Here is a 17,663-nt window from a genome sequence, read left to right on the forward strand (position 1 = left end):
GCCAGCCTTCTAGGTACAGCCCATTTTTCTGCCAGCCTTCCCCTTTTTGCTTCTGATTCTCCACAGTGAACCCAGAGCTCTCTGGTCCAGCATGAACATGAAGGCTTCTTCTGGCCGTGTTCTGAGTCTCGCATGGTTTTATCTAATGGGATGAACCTGGTTAAAGAGATTAGCAAGATGTCTTGTGGATCCCACGTTTAATCTGCAGCGTTCAGGCTACTGCTTGGCCGGGAAGGGTGCTGCCGAAACGAGGCCCCAGACTCGCCCCTCCTACCATTACTGAGTTAACGGGGGTCCCAGCATAGGGGGCCCAACATGGGCAACCCCCAGAGCAGCTCCCTGCAGCTCGGGCGGTCTGCACCCTTCTCAAGGCCCTGAGTGGTCAGCCCCTGGGCTCACGCAGGTTAGGGGTGGGAGCTGCGCTCAGGAGCCTGTCTGGGCTGCGTTCAGCAAGGATGGCGCTGCTCAAAGTCAAATTTGACCAGAAGAAGCGGGTCAAATTGGCCCAAGGGCTCTGGCTTATGAACTGGCTCTCCGTGTTGGCTGGTATCATCCTCTTCAGCTTAGGACTGTTTCTCAAGATTGAACTCCGGAAGAGAAGTGATGTGATGAATAATTCAGAGAGCCATTTTGTGCCCAACTCCTTGATAGGGGTGGGGATATTGTCCTGTGTCTTCAATTCTCTGACTGGCAAGATCTGCTACGATGCTCTGGACCCTGCCAAGTACGCCAAGTGGAAGCCCTGGCTGAAGCCATACCTGGCCATCTGTGTCCTCTTCAACGTTGCCCTCTTCCTCGTGGCTCTCTGCTGTTTTCTGTTGCGGGGCTCACTGGAGAGCACCCTGGCCCAAGGGCTCAAGAATGGCATGAAGTACTATCGGGACACAGACACCCCCGGCAGGTGTTTCATGAAGAAGACCATGGACCTGCTGCAGATTGAGTTCAAATGCTGTGGCAACAGTGGCTTTCGGGACTGGTTTGAGATTCAGTGGATCAGTAACCGCTACCTGGACCTTTCTTCCAAAGAAGTCAAGGAGTGAGTAGCCTCTAGTCCTGGGGCTAGAACTATGTGGGGGACACTGAGACCCAGGCTTCTTGACTCCCCACCCCAGTCCCTTTTCTTCCACATTGGGTATATAACTTACTACTATGCATTAGGTTGGATCACATGAAATTGCCATTATTTTAGCCCCTTTGGCCCATGAAAATGGCAACTTCATACGGTTCAACCTAATGTTTGGCTGAGGTGGAAGGAAGGTGTCTAGTTATATAAACTGGTTGAATAAGAATCCCAGGACGGAGGTGAATCAGGTATGTGTGTATGCTTCATACTGTAGGAATGAGGTCATTCATGGTTCACACATATTGAGACATTTGGTGGATCAAAGGAGGTGGATTCAGTCCCAGTTTAAAATTCCTGATACATTCCCTGGCTTTCTAACCTTTGAACCCTGAGCATCTATTCCCAAGGTATTGTTCTCAGATATGGTGGATCAATCTAATCAATACCATTCTCTCTCTGGGTATGGATCAGAAGATGGCAGTCAGAGCTGGACTATAGTTCTGGCTTGAGGCCTTGGGCAAGCCACTTGCTGCTGAATCTTTGCTTGCTCATCTTTCAAATAAATGCAGGTGATCTTGGAGCTCACCTCTTAGCTCTATGTAAAGCCTGGCATACAGCAAATGCTCATTAAATGCCTGCTGGTGTTTACTTCTTAAATCATGATAGTGCAATATGATCGAGTATTTCTAAGGTATTCTTGGCTTATATAAAAAGGAAATACTGCAGGGTCTGAGGGGAGGTGTTGATGAGAAAGCATCTCAGCATGTGTGTTCGCGAAGACAGCCTGTGTAGTGACTCCAGCAGCCTGCTTTCCAGAAGGCCCATGACGGTGGGTCTGGAGTGCCCGTCCAGGGAAGGGCAGATGGCCCTGAGCCACTGGCTCTCCTTCATATCTTCTGTCCAACTCTCCGATATGTTGTTTATACAAGTGATTTATACCAGTGGTCTCTCATTTGACTAAACCTGGTAAGTTCCTGGGGGGACTTGAACGTGAGGCCCAGGGCACACCAGCAGTGGGACATGCTTTAAGTCCAAATAATATTACCGACTCCCCGGAGGTGGAAGGGAAGTCAGAATGAAGGTCACTGCTTGGGATTTTGTTTTCTCTGTGGCTGGAGATTACTGCTACAAATCCCTAGCTGAGGAGAGGATTGTAAAGGGCTCTGTCCTTCCCAGATGACAGGTCTGCAGGGACAGCATAAGGTGGCATGATTTACATAAGTCGCCCCAGGAGGTGGTGAAGCCAGAGGGAGAAGCAGAATTCCTGGGGGGGTGGGGAGGCCAATGGCAGAACCAGCTTTTGTGAGCAGATCTTGGTTTTCCAAAGAGGGTCAGTCTCCTGAGAGACATGAAAATGACTCTGTAACCCCAAGTCCCTTTTTGTTCTGGAGTGGAGAAATTACCCAGGTTGCTCTACTCCTAGTGACCAAAGGATCCAAAATTTCTGGCAAATATTTAGCTTACTCAAAACTACCTCAGTGCCCTATGCCAATTTGTTTGAGTGAAATTATCCTGACTCCATTAACATGGACAAAAATTTCTCTATTACCCACATAAAAAATATGATGATGAGGGCTGGGGAGACAGCTCAGCTGGTAGAGTGCTCGCCTCGCAAGCACAAGGCCCTGAGTTCGATCCCCAGTACCGCAAAAAAAAAGATGATGATAATATCATCATAAAACAGGAAAAGAAATTCAAACAAGATTCTCAGCAATAACTGATGGCTTTAATTTTTTCACATTTCAGTCTAGTCTTGTTAGCATTGACATAATATCATAGAGTAATAACCATAGTATAAATGCAATTGAGTATTCCGTTATCTGATTACATAACATTTGCATAATGTTTACAATGACCCTGTTTAATGGTTGCATACTTTTTCACTGAATAAATGTGCACACTTAGCATGTAGGTTGTTCTTATTTGTGTCTGTTATAAGTAACACTAGGATGGGTATTTGAGTCCCATGCTTCTGTCTCTGTTCTCTTATTTCCCTTTGGCTAAATTTCCAGGAAGGAAGTGTACCTGTTGACTTTCTCTTTCCACAAAGCTGGCCTTAAGACACAATAGTAGAACTGAAGTCTCTTTCTCCTTTATGAAATCTCCTAAGATGTCACATTATAGAGGAACTGCTTGTACTTCTAAGAGTATAGCCTGATAGAGTCACCTGTGCATAGACTTAAATTAATGGCCAAAAGGCAATACTCAGGAGGGGCGTGAGGCTCCTGGGGTTCTGTCTAGAAAGCTTACTGGAGTCCTAACTGTGGAGGGCCGGCACCTTGGATTCAGTGCTGAGCATAGCTCTGACCTGTGGTGGAAACTACTAGGGAGGGAAGGAAGGAGACTGCAGAGTGACCCTTACTTTCACTTCAAGCCATGCTAACTTTTTTTTCTATTCATAGTTTAACTCCTTCATTTAGGAGGACTAATAAGTCTATGCAACAAAGCTAGCCCCCAAAATGCTCCTTTGAAAAATAATGTATACTTATTTCCCTGTTGACATTTCAACACTGAAAAGTAGTAAGCATTTATCTTCCTCTGGAATTTCTCAGCAGCATCCTCATCCTACGGCTCTGATGGAAAAGAGATGGGGTCCAGTGGGAGGCAGGGTGAGGAAGCAGTTATTGCTACCAAGATCTCCTTGGGAGGAATTCTCCTTTCGTCCTTTCCCACCAAACCTGGACATGCCAGAAAAAAGGCTGGGGTGAGCCTCATGTCCCTGAGGACTTCAGGGAGGTCTAGGAGCATTCTGACCAGGAGTGGGAAGCCGGCCAGAGGGTTGCTAGTCTGGAGAATATGCACATGGAGCTGCACAGGTCCTGCCTGTGGGCTGCTATTTGGTCACTTCAAGCTCTGTCGCAGGAGCAGCTCAGTTCAATCTGCGCGAGGCACACCTAGCTGGACCTCAGGGAAGGCTGAGCTGGCACGTTTCAGCGTTCCTCATCCAGATCTAGACAGGGAGCTGGGTTCCTGTACCTGGGCTCTCTAGGCACGAGGGATGGAGCAGAGGGCCTCAGAAAGCACAGAGACAGGGGCTGGGGTTGTGGCTCAGTGGTAGAGCACTTGCCTAACATGCGTGAGGGCTCAATCCTCAGCACCGCATAAAAATAAAGGCACTGTGTCCACCTAAAGCTCAAATATATATATTTATATGAAAAGAAAGCACAGAGAGGTGGGCAGTTTTTGAAGATCTTTCCCAGGGATTGATGGACAAATACTTGTTCACTGACAGAAACCTCAAATTATCCAGGCTGCTTTGGTGGAGGGGCGGGGGGGGGGGTTCTCATATTTTTCTCTCTTCTTCCTGATTTTCTATGGCTTGTTCTTTATTTCCTCTTCCAGAGGAACAGTGAGTGGGTGGGCAGAGAAGATACAGGATTAAAATTATGTGGCACATATCTGTAATTCTAGTGGTTTAGGAGACTGAAGCAGGTAGATTGGGAGTTCAAAGCCAGCGTCAACAAGAGCGAGGTGCTAAGCAACTAAGTGAGACCCCATCTCTAAATAAAATACAAAAAAGGACTGGGGATATGGCTCAGTGGTTAAGTGCCTCTGAGTTCAATCCTCTGGGATGACAAAAAAAAAAAAAAAAAAAAAAAAAAACAACCAAAAGAGAACAAACAAACACAACAACAAAAAACATCTATAGGGGCTGGGGAGATAGCTCAGTCGGTAGAGTGCTTGCCTTGTAAGCACAAGGCCCTGGGTTCGATCCCCAGCACCCAAAAAACAAAACAAAACAAAAAGCATCTATGGATTCTGACTGCATTCCAGTGCTTCTGTGCCAGGTCTCAGATAATCACAAGGTAGTTCCTTGGCTTCTGGGCATGGCAAATGGGGTAGTCACCATGCTTTAACCTTCTGTGTCTCCCTCCCTCCCCAGGAAAAGGGGGCACTATCTCAGCTGTAATTGGTGGAGGCCCTCAGGGGGAGCAGAGGAGTCCAGAGACAGTGCCTCTCTCTGCTGGGCCTGAGTCCTCAGAGTCAGACAGATCTTTAGTTCTCAACCTGTGTTTTTTCTTTTGCTTTTTGGTGCCAGAGATTGTACCCAGGGGCACTCAATTATTGAGCCACATCCCCAGTCCTTGTCTGTATTTTATTTAGAGACAGGGTTTCGCTTAGTTGTTTAGGACCCTGCTGAGTTGTTAAAGCTGACTTTGAACTCAAGATCCTCCTGCCTCAGCCTCCCACACTGCTGGGATTACAGGAGTCCAGCTTCAACCTGTGTTTTTTTGTTTTTGTTTTTCCAGTATTTGGGATTACTAAGGCCTCACACATATTAGATTAGGCAATCGCTCTACCACTGAGCTACACCCCTAGCCCTTTTAATTTTGAGATAGTCTTGCTACGTTTCTGAGACTGGCCTTGAACTTGTGATCCTCTTGCTTCAGCCTCCAGAGTAGCTGGAATCACAGGTATGTACCACAACGCTGGACTTCAATCAGTACTTCTTTTATTTTAGGACTGTGTCTTCTCCATCAGACTGGGACTCCCTCAGAGAGGAGCCCAGTTTAGCACAGGGGAGATGGGCCAAGCTTGATGGAGGTAGGTCTTCCCTGGGCCCCAGATGCTCACACCTCTGGAACACCCCCACCACCCAGAAGCACTGCCTTGTTTACACAGGGCCTGCCCTCCTTCCGACCACAGATTAAGGCCCCACTTACCTCTTAAGACAAAGCCAGGCAGAGAAGAGCTCCTTAGGTGATGAGCTGGCTATTTATAAACATCAAGTATCTCCCAGGCTCCAATTTTTTCTCTGCTTGGGGGTCACCAGAGTTTGTAGGTCTTGACTAAGAAAAGGCCTGTGTCCTAGCCTCCTCCCCAGAGCCAAGCCACATAGAGTCTGGACAAAGTGTTACATCGGAATTTAGTAGATGTACTAACGAATCAAAGAGGAAAGACATATGGAAATGGGTGGGAAGGGAAGAGGATCATAGGAATATAACTGATAGTGAGTCAACCCCAACCTAGGCTCCTGAGCAGCGGCTGGGGAACACTGGCAACTCCCTCGACCTTTCTGAGCCTCAGTTGTGCTATCTGAGAAATGAGACTCTAAGTGGAGACGTGGTGCAGATACAATAGTACCTGGAATACAGCAAGGTCCCAGTATTTCCGTTAAGATTTATTTTTTCACTAGACAAAGAATTGTAGGTATCGAGGAGGAGGAGACACAGTCTTGTCCTCAGGGAACCCCAGTCTGAGGGAGTCCCCATCTCAGAAGACATGGCCCTGTCCTCAGAGAGCCCTTGTCTGAGGAGACACAGCCCTGCCCTGTGGAGACCATCAGAGTGACTTTTCCACTGGGGTTGGGGAGGTCAGGTGGGCAGACCAGGCTGTCCAGAAGGCTCACACGCAGACTGAAGGCAGCTGGGAGTCTCTGCTGACCTCACCCCAGCTCTGCAGGTCTGGCCCTCACTTCACACACATGTGTAAAATGTGTGAAATGTATAGGCAGGTGTGCATGGTTTACCCCAGTTTAGAGACACCAGGAGGACACATAAGGATGGGTGATGATGGTTAGGAAGTGGCTGCCAGGACAGGGAACGGGGAGGGAACTTGTGCTTTCCTAGGAATTTTTATTTTTGGTATGGGGGATTGAACTCAGGGGTACTTGACCACTGAGCCACATCCCCAGCTCTATTTTGTATTTTATTTTATTATTATTATTTTTTGTGGTACTGGGGATTGAACCCAGGGCCTTGTGCATGCGAGGCAAGCACTTTACCAATTGAACTACATCCCCAGCCCTATTTTATATTTTATTTAGAGACAGGGTCTCACTGAGTTGCTTAGCTGGCTGAGCAAGGCTGGCTTTTGCTGAGACTGGCTTTGTATTCATGATCCTCCTGCCTCAGTCTCCTGAACTGCTGGGATTACAGGTGTGCACCACCATACCTGGTGCTTTCCTAGGAATTTAACTAGAAAAGCCAACAGGCAGGGAGGCCCTGAGAGGCCTGGAAACTGAAGCAATGCAGAAACCAGTGGGCACCTGCTGTGGGCTGGTCTCTGACTTTCTGAGTGGCTTTGGGGGAGGTTCTGCCCTGCTCTGAATCCTACTTCCTCCTCTGCAGAACAAGCTGGTGGTTTTCGAGGTCCTGCCCAGATGGTTCTAAGTGGAGAGAAGCCTGAAATTTCTGAGGGCCTAGGGAATGCCAAGCCTGGTCAAATGTGTTCCTAAGAGGTGGCTGGGATCATCCGGGCTCACGTGGTCCAGAGAAGCCAAGCCCCACAGCTCACAAATGTACTTTTGGGACTCCAAGATCTGCTCTCTGGCACACCCATGTCTGTTCATGGGGACAAGTGAGGATAGCTCCAGGGTTTTCTGTGCTGGGGAGAGGGTTCAAGGGACATGTAGGTCAGGAAGAGAGATGAACACATTGAAGTTGGAGACTCCCAGCCTTGAGGAAGGTAAGCTGGACTTTGGGGTGGGGTGGAGGGAGCATTTCAGATGCTCAGTGTTCCAGGACTGCTGGCCCCTTGAGAGGTGTGGGAGCCCCAAGCTGAAGGTCTTGCCCACACCCTTCCAGTCACGCCCTCAAGGGTGCCCCTGCCTGGCCAGGCAGCTCTTGGACTGCTGTGGGAAGTGGAGCAAGTCCCGGTGTCTGTTCTCTGTACACACAAGGAGGTGTCAGGGAGATGGGCACAAGTGAGAACTTAAGCAGAGGGTGGCCTCCATCAGCCAGCAAGTATGTCGCAGTACCTGCTTCCTACTGGGCTTGAGCTCTGCACTAGGCCGGCCTCCGTGAGAATCCCACACGACAGCTGCCCTCAAAGACCTGATACCACAACTGGTAGAACCTGTGCCACCAGCTCACAAGTGACTGCACCCTGGGATGCTGTGTGGTCTGTTCTGGTCACAGCCTGAGGTGAGCTCCCCAGGCACATGTGCTGCATGGGATGGCCCTGCTCTTCCACCACCCATGGAGCCAGCCTTTGCGAATGAGCTCACGTTTATTGTGTGCCTCCTCCGTACTTGGTACTCTTCGAGCATTTCAAACAACCTCATGTCAACTCCATTTTACAGATTGGGAAACTGAGGCAGGGAGAGTTAGTGAACTTATCCAGAGGAATGGAGGTGGCTGAGAGAGAGCCAGGAGTCAAACCCAATGCTCTTCTTATCCTTGCTCCTATCACTGTGCCACTAGAGCCACCCATTCTCGAGCAGTGAGTCTTGCCCATGAAGTAGAGGTCAGGACTGCAGGCCATGTGGAAATATGATCACCATAGCCCAGGCCATCATACAGCCTTCCTAAAGTCTTAATCGCCGTGGATGGACATCTACAGGCAGTTCATTAAAAAGGGACAAATGGGTCATAAACATGTGAAAAGATGTTCAACTTCTCTCCTAATGAGAAGGTACTATTTTTATTCTATCAGGTTGGCAAAGTTCAAAAGTCAGACCTGTGTGGGTGTGGTCATGGGAGCGCCGGCTTACACAAGCATGGCTGCATAGCCCCCTAAAGGGAGAAATATGGGAGGGAGCTGGCAGGATCACCCTAAGATATAGAAATACCTCATCTAGAAATCTGTTATATTCACAACACGTACAGTAACCCATGTCCATGTGTGTGCTAACAGGAGAATGGGAGAAATGCAAACCTGTCAGTAGGGAATTGAACAGAACCTCCCCTGTGGGCCACTTTCACAACAGCAATATCACAAAGCCCATTAAAACAGCAACGGAGCTCCAGGACAATCTCCATTGGCAGGTGTGAAAAGACTTCTAAGAAACTGCTAAGGCAAAAAGGAAAGGTTAAAGGCAGTATGTATATAATGTTAAAAATTTTTAATTCGGGTTAAAAAAACAAAACAAAACAGGAAAAATACCATTTGCAGAGTCTGTGCTTGATTGTCCGTGCATGAAGCCTCTCTGAAGGGACAGGCAAAGTTGGCCACAGTGGCGGGACCTGGAAGCTGAGAGACACAGGAGGGATAAGTGTTTTGTATTAAAGAGATTTTATTTAGAAGCTAAACATGGACATCTTTTTGAAGAGCATATTTACCATTTTCAATGAACATTGTTAAAAATAATGCCTATTTTAAAAAATGGCATGGTTTTTTTTTTTCCTTTTTGTTAAAACTATTTTTACTGACTGCATTTTGATTCATTGTACACAAATGGGGTACAACTTTTCATTCTATGGCTGTACACAATGTAGATTCACACCATTCATGTAATCATACATGTTCATAGGGTAATACTGTCTGTCTCATTCTACTATCTTTCTGTCCCCCACCCCCTAAATGGCATACTTTCTATTCTTGTGTTTTAAGAGTCTGTTGCTATTAAATAATGCATAGTTTACAGGCAGCTTTTCCACTCAAGATGAAATGTACACAGTTGAATGTGAAAATACTGTGTGCAGCTGGATGAATTTTGCACATTCAGGTCAGGCAGAACAAACCCAGACTGCTAGAGGGAGATATATGGGAGGGAGCTGGCAGGATCACCCTTAGATGCAGGGGAGAGTTTTCACCATAAGACTCCTTTTGAATTCTGAACCTGTGTGAATATATGTTATGCTTTAAACAATTGCACACAGAATAGAGAAATGTCAAAGTGCATGGGCCCTGTCAGCCTGGAGAGCCAAGGTTGCAGCCACAGCTTTCAGGTAAGTAAGGAGCCCCCACCTGGTTAGAGGTGGAGTTCACAGACCTGCCTCAGGTCTCATCTGCTTGCCTCTGCACAGGTCCTGGGTCAGAGCACGCCTTCCAGAAACAGCTGGTTGGAAGGGGCCTTGGTTAGGAGTGACCTGTCAGAGAAAGATAAAGTTGGTGAGGGATTTGGGGACTAACCTCTGATGGCTGCCAGCAAGAACCTTGTCTATGGTCCCTGCCTTTCCTAGCAGCCTGGCATGGGTCGCAAGAATTATTGCAGGCTGGGGGCCTGGCAGCAGGGTGGATGGATGAATTTCTACATTTCCTCAACAGTTACTTCTTGGCTTACCATCTGCTTCCACCCTCTAGCACAGAAGCTCCAGGAAGGCATGGGCATGACTATGTGCTCAGTGCCTAGAACAGCAGCCAAGGGTATACAGCAAATATTTTTCAAGCAAGCAAGTGAAGGAAGGAAGGAAGGAAAGAAGATGCCAGGTTTTCAGAGGCAGTGGGTAAGAGGAACTGGCACCTGGTGAGAAGTCTGGGAAGCCTGAGTCAGGTTCTCTGTTTCTCTTCCAGTCGCATCAAGAGCAATGTGGATGGGCGGTACCTGGTGGATGGTGTCCCTTTCAGCTGCTGCAATCCCAGTTCACCACGGCCCTGCATCCAGTACCAGCTCACCAACAACTCAGCCCACTACAGCTATGACCACCAGACTGAGGAGCTCAACCTCTGGCTACACGGCTGCAGGGCTGCCCTGCTGAGCTACTATGGCAGCCTCATGAACTCCATGGGTGCTGCCACACTCCTGGTCTGGCTCTTTGAGGTAGGGCGCAGGCCAAGTGTGGGTGAGGAGGAGCTCCCAGCCCCACTTGGGTTTAATGGGGTGGAGTCAGGTCTGGAGAGCACATTCTCCTCCACAGCACCAGCCATTGGCCTGGCTGTGTGGGTCACAGCACTGGGCTTGCATCCCAGTGTCTCTGCTTCACATAATTTCTTTCCCAACACTTAAAAAATATTGAGGTGATATTCACAGAACATAAAATAACATTTTATTTTTGGGATGCTGGGCCTTGTGAGTGTGAGGCAAGCACTTTACCAACTGAGCTATCTCCCCAGTCCCAAGTACATCACAATATACTGATATTACTACCTAGTTCCAAAACATTTCTTTTACCCCCAAAGAAAACCTCATGTCTATTAAGTAGTCACTCTTCATTGTCTCCCGCCCCTGGTAACTAGCAGTCTGTTCTATGCCTGTGAATTTACCTGTTTTGGACATTTCACGTCAATGGACCCATACAATATGTAAGCTTTTGTGTTTGGTTTCTTTCACTTAGAATGTTTTGGAGATTCATCTTGTCCTTCCAGTTTTTTTGGGGGTACCAGGGATTGAACTCAGGGGAACTTGACCACTGAGCCACATCCCCAGTCCTATTTTGTATTTTCTTTAGAGACAGGGTCTCACTGAGTTGCTTAGTGCCTCACTTTTGCTGAGGCTGCTTTTGAACTCCTGATCCTCCTGTCTCAGCCTCTTGAGCTGCTGGGATTACAGGTGTGCACCACCACGCCTGGCTTGACCTTCCCACTTTTTGAGACCTTGGACTGCTGTTCAACCTCTCTCTAACATGGAGATAACAACACTTAGCTTTTGGACTATTGGGAGGCAACATGTATAGCAGTACTTACATTAGGGGTGGGAAAGAACTATTTGGGATTGTACTTCTTCAGATCTGGTCACCATTTACATGCCAATGTAGTTATTTGAGAGTTCATCTTATTTCTGTGAGTTTTAATTTCTCTGTAGCTTAGACCTTAAAATATCAGCAAGCCCCCAGGTAATGTGTTGAATTCATTCATTGAAGAGAATTCTGACAATAAACATGTTGGGTGCTGTTCTAGGTGCTGAACAAGGGCATGTGAGTGACTGAGAGATACTGTGGCTCGGATTGGGGAACGGTGACTCAGGGTGCCTACTTTTAGTTTCTTTGACAGCAGAAAATCCAGATCATTAGGTAGGGAAGCTTTTTACATCAGAATTTTCCCTGAAGGGATCTTTTAAGTAAGTCACTCTTCCAGTGCTATGGAAATTCATAGGGTGTATTTACTGCACCTGTGGCTGATACAAATCTCTTTTAATTCACCTAAGAAACTAGAGGGTGACTATACTGCCCAGGAAGCTTTATTTATTAATTTATTTTTGGCACTGGGGGTTGAACACAGAGCTGCTTTAGCACTGAGCTATACCCTTTTTTTATTTTTAATTTTGAAGACAGGCTTTGCTAATTGCCAAGGCTGGCCTTGAACTTTCAATCCTTCTGCCTCAGTCTTTTGAGTCACTGGGACTGTGGCATGTCCCACAATGCCCAGCAGAAAGGCTTTTTTTTTTGCAGTGCTGGGGATTGAACCCAGGGTCTTGTGCTTGCAAGGCAAGCACTCTACCAACTGAGCTATCTCCCCAGCCCACTTAAAAAAAAAAAAAAAAAAAAAAAATTGTAGTGGTAGATGGTCTTTTATTTGTATGTGGTGCTGAGGATTGAACCCACTGCCTCACACATGCTAGGTGAGTGCTCTACCACTGAGCTACAGTCCCAGCCCCAACAAGCCTTCTTTTAATGCATATTCATGACCATTTAGCTTTGGGGACTATTTGTTGGTCACTGCCTCCTGAGACAGCATCTTGGGAACGAGTAGGTAGAATGAGAAAAGCAGCTTACTGCTAGAAGGTTAGATGGTTAGGATCCCCCAAAGCTCATGAAAAGACTGAAAGGATAGTCAAGTCAGCTGGGAAATGGAGTCCCACTGGCTGCCTCTAAGCTTACCTCCTACTGACCACATATGATGAGGACCAGCTCACTGTGTGCAGGGAGTGAATGGCCCTAGCTTCTTCCAGACCTTTTGTGGTTAGAGATATGATGAACATGATAGTGGCAGAGATAATGATAGGATTCTGACCTTCACCTTGACCTCCTATTCTTCACAATACAGTCAGGAGATGACATCAAACTTACGAACCAAGGGAGGACCATTACTGAATGCAAAATTTATAATGCAGTGGGTGCTCTGCAGGAAAGCAGGAAGGGATCAGTGTGGATGCACTCACCACGAGGATTTCATGGAGGTGACTTTTTCCATTGTAAAAAATATTCTATTAAACTTTCAGTTGACAATATAACAATAGTTAAAATTCCATCAGTTACTAGTCATTATAAATTATCCACAGAGCATTCATCATCAGATATTTACTGAGACCCTATTATCACCCAGGGTATTCAAGGAGCTGAGGTACTGAGTGAACCAGAGCCATCAGGGCCAGTCCTGCCCTCAGGGGGCAGCCTAGTCTTCTCACAGTGTACCTTCACACAGGAAGCAGAAGGGCACAAATCAGGCATTTGTGTAGAAATATGTGGCTAATGGAATATGTCACTGGAAAAGCAAAATCAGTACTTACCAAGCTAATCATAGCTGGCACTTCTATTTGTCCTACCATGGGTCATATACTGTATGCTCTACAGGTACCAGGCATCACAGCATCCCCGTGAGGCAGGCATCATTGCATCTGAAAACCTGCAAACCAGATGAGTAAGCCCTGGTTTCCTAGTCACATGACTGGTGCAGTGTCAGGGCTGGGGTTCCAACCCAGGCATTTTGATACCAGTATCTATGTTAGTAAACAAATCCAAATAAATCATTACTAGCATGTATTCACTGTCACAATAATCAAAATAACAGTAGTAAGGAGAAACCACACATTGTATCGTTTACAGGAAAGGTAACTTTTGAATCCCATTCAATGAAGTCACCCAACACGCGATGCATGCCAAAGAATGTGCTAGGAATGGGGTGGAGGGCATCATGGTGAAGTAACCAGGACTGAGGGAGAATGAGTAGCAGAGGAACTCTCCAAAGGTTGAAGCTAAATTAATGGTAAGGTGAATGTTTTGGGCAGAGAACAGTGAATGGTAAAGACCCAGATGGGAGAAAGGATTTGGTGTGGATTAGAGGCAGACACCTTGAGCCAGGGTGGCCTTGGACCAGATTCAACAGTGCCCCCCTCAGCTTAAGCCCTGCCTTGGGAGGCACTGACTGGTGGCACCCATGGTTTCTTCCTAGCTCCTGCCCCTCATTTCCGTCTCTTCTCCTCATCAGGTGACCATCACAGTTGGGCTGCGCTACCTGCACACAGCACTGGAAGGTGTATCCAACCCCGAGGACCCTGAGTGCGAGACTGAGGGCTGGCTGCTGGAGAAGAGCATACCTGAGACCTGGAAGGCTTTTCTGGAGAGCTTGAAAAAGCTGGGCAAGGGCAATCAGGTGGAAGCTGAGGGCGCAGATGCGGGCCAGGCCCCTGAGGCTGGCTGATGGCCCCCATCCCGGCCCTCCTGAATACTGAGTAGTGGACTCCAGGAAATGCGGACTCCCCCCTTGTCCAACTGAAAGTCTGATCTCCCAAGAAGGCTGGCCACCTCTCAGAGACTCTTCTCAGAGACAAGAAGTTTAGGGTCACTAAAGCATGTGGCAAACATTTGTTGAATGATCCAAATGTGAATGAATGAGGCCCTGTAGGCCCCTGCCCTGGGATGTGCCCTTATGATGGACTCATGGCCTCTCTGGGAATGACTAGCCAGGATTCATCCTTCTCCTAGCACATGAATCCAGTCTCACCTTTCAACTACTGGCCACACCTGAGTGCTGCTCCTCCTTTAGAGTCTGCCTGCTATGAGCTCCAAGTTGCTTCATTTTATATCCAAAGTGTCACTTGATGCATACAGCAATCTGAAGAATGGCCATTTTTCTTTTTTTGGGTACTGGGGATTGAACCCAGGCATTTAACCACTGAGCCACATCCCCAGTCCTTTTTTGTATTTTATTTAGAGACAGGGTCTCACTGAGTTGCTCAGCGCCTCGCCAAGTTGCTGAGGCTGGTTTTGAACTCTTGATCCTCCTGCTTCAGCCTCCTGAGCTGCTGGGATTACAGGTGTGCACCACCGTGCCCGGCATTCTTTAAGATGCCAAGTTGACAGGTCATTTTGTTTGCTTAATGCCAGAAGGTAGGGGACAGTTACCTTTTACTGAGGGTAATGGACTCTCCAAAGCATTGATGGCTCCATACAGGAATTCTTCGATCATGAGGAAAAAGAATTCTGAGGTAGGGGATTATTTCCCACCAAAAATGCACGGAAAGGCCTGCTTTTCTGTCACATTCCCATATTCTCAGTCACTTAGTCCAAGTAAATCATGGGCTGTCAGCATGTTCCAGCAATACCCTAAAGTGCTAAATAATCACCTGCAGTTCATCCTAGGGAGCTCTGGATTAGCCCTGCTGTGGAAGAGGAGCAATAAACAGACAAAAATTTACCCCTCTGGAGGTCAGGCCTCATCTTCTGGTGGGCCCAGATTCACCTGTACAGGTGGCTGTGACAAACTCCATGGACAACACTATCTATAGTGGAGGGCAAGGAAGCCTCTGGGAGTTTCTCCCCCCCAGAAACTCATCCTGCAAAGCACTGTTTTTGAAATGTTTCTGTATCAAAGATTCTTTGAGAAGCCAATGTTCCTGAGCTAGCACTTGTATAAGAAGGTTTCACTTCCTTTAGGAAATTGGAAAGCTTCAGAGGAAGGAGGGCGTGATTTTATTGGCACCCCAGGCCCCTGGGGACCTGATCATAGCAGGGCTCAGCATAATTCTGCTATTTGGATGAACATTCAAGAAAGTGTATTCCTACCTGGCTGGAGACCAAAGCCAGGAGGTAGAAGACAGAAGGGACAGCCTATTACTTACTTTCTGCTCTCACCAAGCAATGGTGTTGGTAATAGGTTACTTTGGAATGAGTCTGGGTTTACTGTTCTAAGAACTTCATTATAGAGACTAAGACTTCTGGTGCTGCCTGAGGTATGTTCTGGGGTTCTAATTCTCCCACCCAGACCAGATCAAAGATGTTTGGATACCCTGTCAAATATTGGTTCCAGGCTTATATCGACTTCTGAGTTTGAGGCCAAGGAATGATCCACTCTGAAAACATTGAGTCAGGCATCTCTCGTGAGGGCCCTTGAGCTCTGCAGCTCCCAACTATCTCTCAGGAGTGCCGAGAATAATCATGAAACTGCTGTTCTAGGCCCATATGTGTATCTATGCTGTCAACAGCTGTATAACATATTAAAAACTATGTCACAAAATTTGCTTTTTGTTAAATGACTGTCTTAACCCATTCAACAGCAGGTATGCCAGGATATCCAACTCTAGCTAGCATCCATTAAAGATAGGAAACCAACCCTAAAGGGAAGTATGGTTATCAATCACTGTCAGCAACATGTCTTAGGTACCATTTCAGCTTAGTAATTTAAGAAAAAATTCAATACCTTATTTTGTGGTGTAGCTTAGTGGTACAGTACCACCCTAGCATGTGGCAGGCCTTTACAGTATTGATCCTCGATACTGTAAAGAAAAAAAATCCAATTTTTTTTTTTTTTACCCTGCCCCACCCCCACTTTGGTCATAATATAATTTCCCAAACAGGGAACTCTGAGCCTCCAAGAGGGCCGGTGATGGGGAGGATATGAGCAACCTGAGAATCTAAAACACTGTTGGGAGCATCAAGGGTCAAATGACCTTTTGATAAATCTCAACAGTTGGTTCAAAGCAGATTTAGGGATAACTGAACTTGAACAGGTTTCAGTTAGTCAGGTATTTGCCAGAGAAACTTGGTCCATTCCTTTTGGTCACCTATCAGTGCCTAGAAAGACTGGTACCAGGTTCTTTCTTGTGTATAACTTCAGTCTTTCCTAGAGCTAGTGTAAATTCACTTCTCCCAAAGAACTCAGCTAATTTTTAAAGTTGTCAGCCTGGCTCGGGTGGAGTTGGAGGTCAGGGCTTTAGGACTTTTCCCTTTTTTTTCCTTCTTTTGCCATACAGGGTATGGAATTCAGGGATTCATACATGCAAGGGAAGTGCTCTACCACTGAGCTATATCCCTGGCCCAGGACTTTTATTTTTAAATCACTCCTTAGAGAAGTAGTAAGCAATGGCTTCTTATACTGAATATTTAGGAAGCCAGATACCCTGGAATTTGTAGCCCCAGCTCAAGAACTCATAGCTTCTTCCAACATGCTTCAAGCCCAGGGCTGAGCTGTCAGCAAATAAAACCCCACGTAACCTCAATATGGGTTAATAAGATTACATTCTTGTTTGGCACGCTCCCCTCCCTTCTTGTCTGGGTATCTGTCAAGCTAGGCCATCAGGTGTGCAGCTTAGCTGAGGCAATGATGGACCAAGACAACCAGGGCCTCTCACTCACTCCTGGGTAGGAAGTCAGCCCCTGAGAACAGCATGCAGCATCTGGGGAATACTGTGTTAGTCCAAGAAAGACGGGATGCCCATCTCGGTTCTCAGTGGACACAGTTTTGGCTAGAAGGGAAAAAACATCAGTCCTTAATTCCTGGTGGCATTTTATCCTGTCTTCCAAAACAGAGGATGAGAATGTACAGCCAAGTTAGAGATCAGAGAATGCTGTGCTCAAGGACACTGCAAAGTGGGGGATTAAGGTAGAAGGGACAATTCCTAGCTATTTTCTTAAGGGAAATGAGAATTCAGGTCAACACAAAATCCCATTCATGAATGTAGTAGTACTCACAACATAATCACCAGAACCACCAAATATTCACCACCCAGCAACTGTATAAACATCTGTACAACCAAATAGTACTCAGCAATCAGAAGGAACATGGAAGACTCAAATACATTCTTCTCTTTAGTGAGAGAAGCAGGCTCAAAAGGCCTCACACAATAATTCCATTTATATATCATTTGACAAAAGGCACAGAGGGACAGATTATTAGTGGGAGCCAGAGTCTGGGTACAGAGAAAAGTTGGCTACAAAAGGGCATGAGAAAAATTTTTTTATTTCTTAATTGTGTTTGTAAAATATCTTCAATAAACTTTGCTTAAAAAAACAAGAGTAGGGACAGAGCAATGAGTGTATCAGAAGGGGCTCAAAGAGTCCTG

At 46.7% G+C, this 17,663-nt stretch overlaps 1 protein-coding gene across 1 annotated transcript; it reads left to right on the top strand.

The window, feature by feature from the left end:
* The first annotated feature begins 321 nt into the window (after positions 1-321).
* On the top strand, positions 322-14,392 carry Prph2 (peripherin 2). Its single transcript, XM_047558485.1, has 3 exons — positions 322-1,036; positions 10,241-10,487; positions 13,811-14,392. Exons 1-3 carry the CDS (start codon positions 456-458, stop codon positions 14,021-14,023), a joined length of 1,041 nt encoding a protein of 346 aa, XP_047414441.1. The 5' UTR covers positions 322-455; the 3' UTR covers positions 14,024-14,392.
* Positions 14,393-17,663: the final 3,271 nt, after the last annotated feature.

This window comes from Sciurus carolinensis, chromosome 7 (assembly GCF_902686445.1).
Source record: "Sciurus carolinensis chromosome 7, mSciCar1.2, whole genome shotgun sequence".
Lineage (NCBI taxonomy): Eukaryota > Metazoa > Chordata > Mammalia > Rodentia > Sciuridae > Sciurus > Sciurus carolinensis.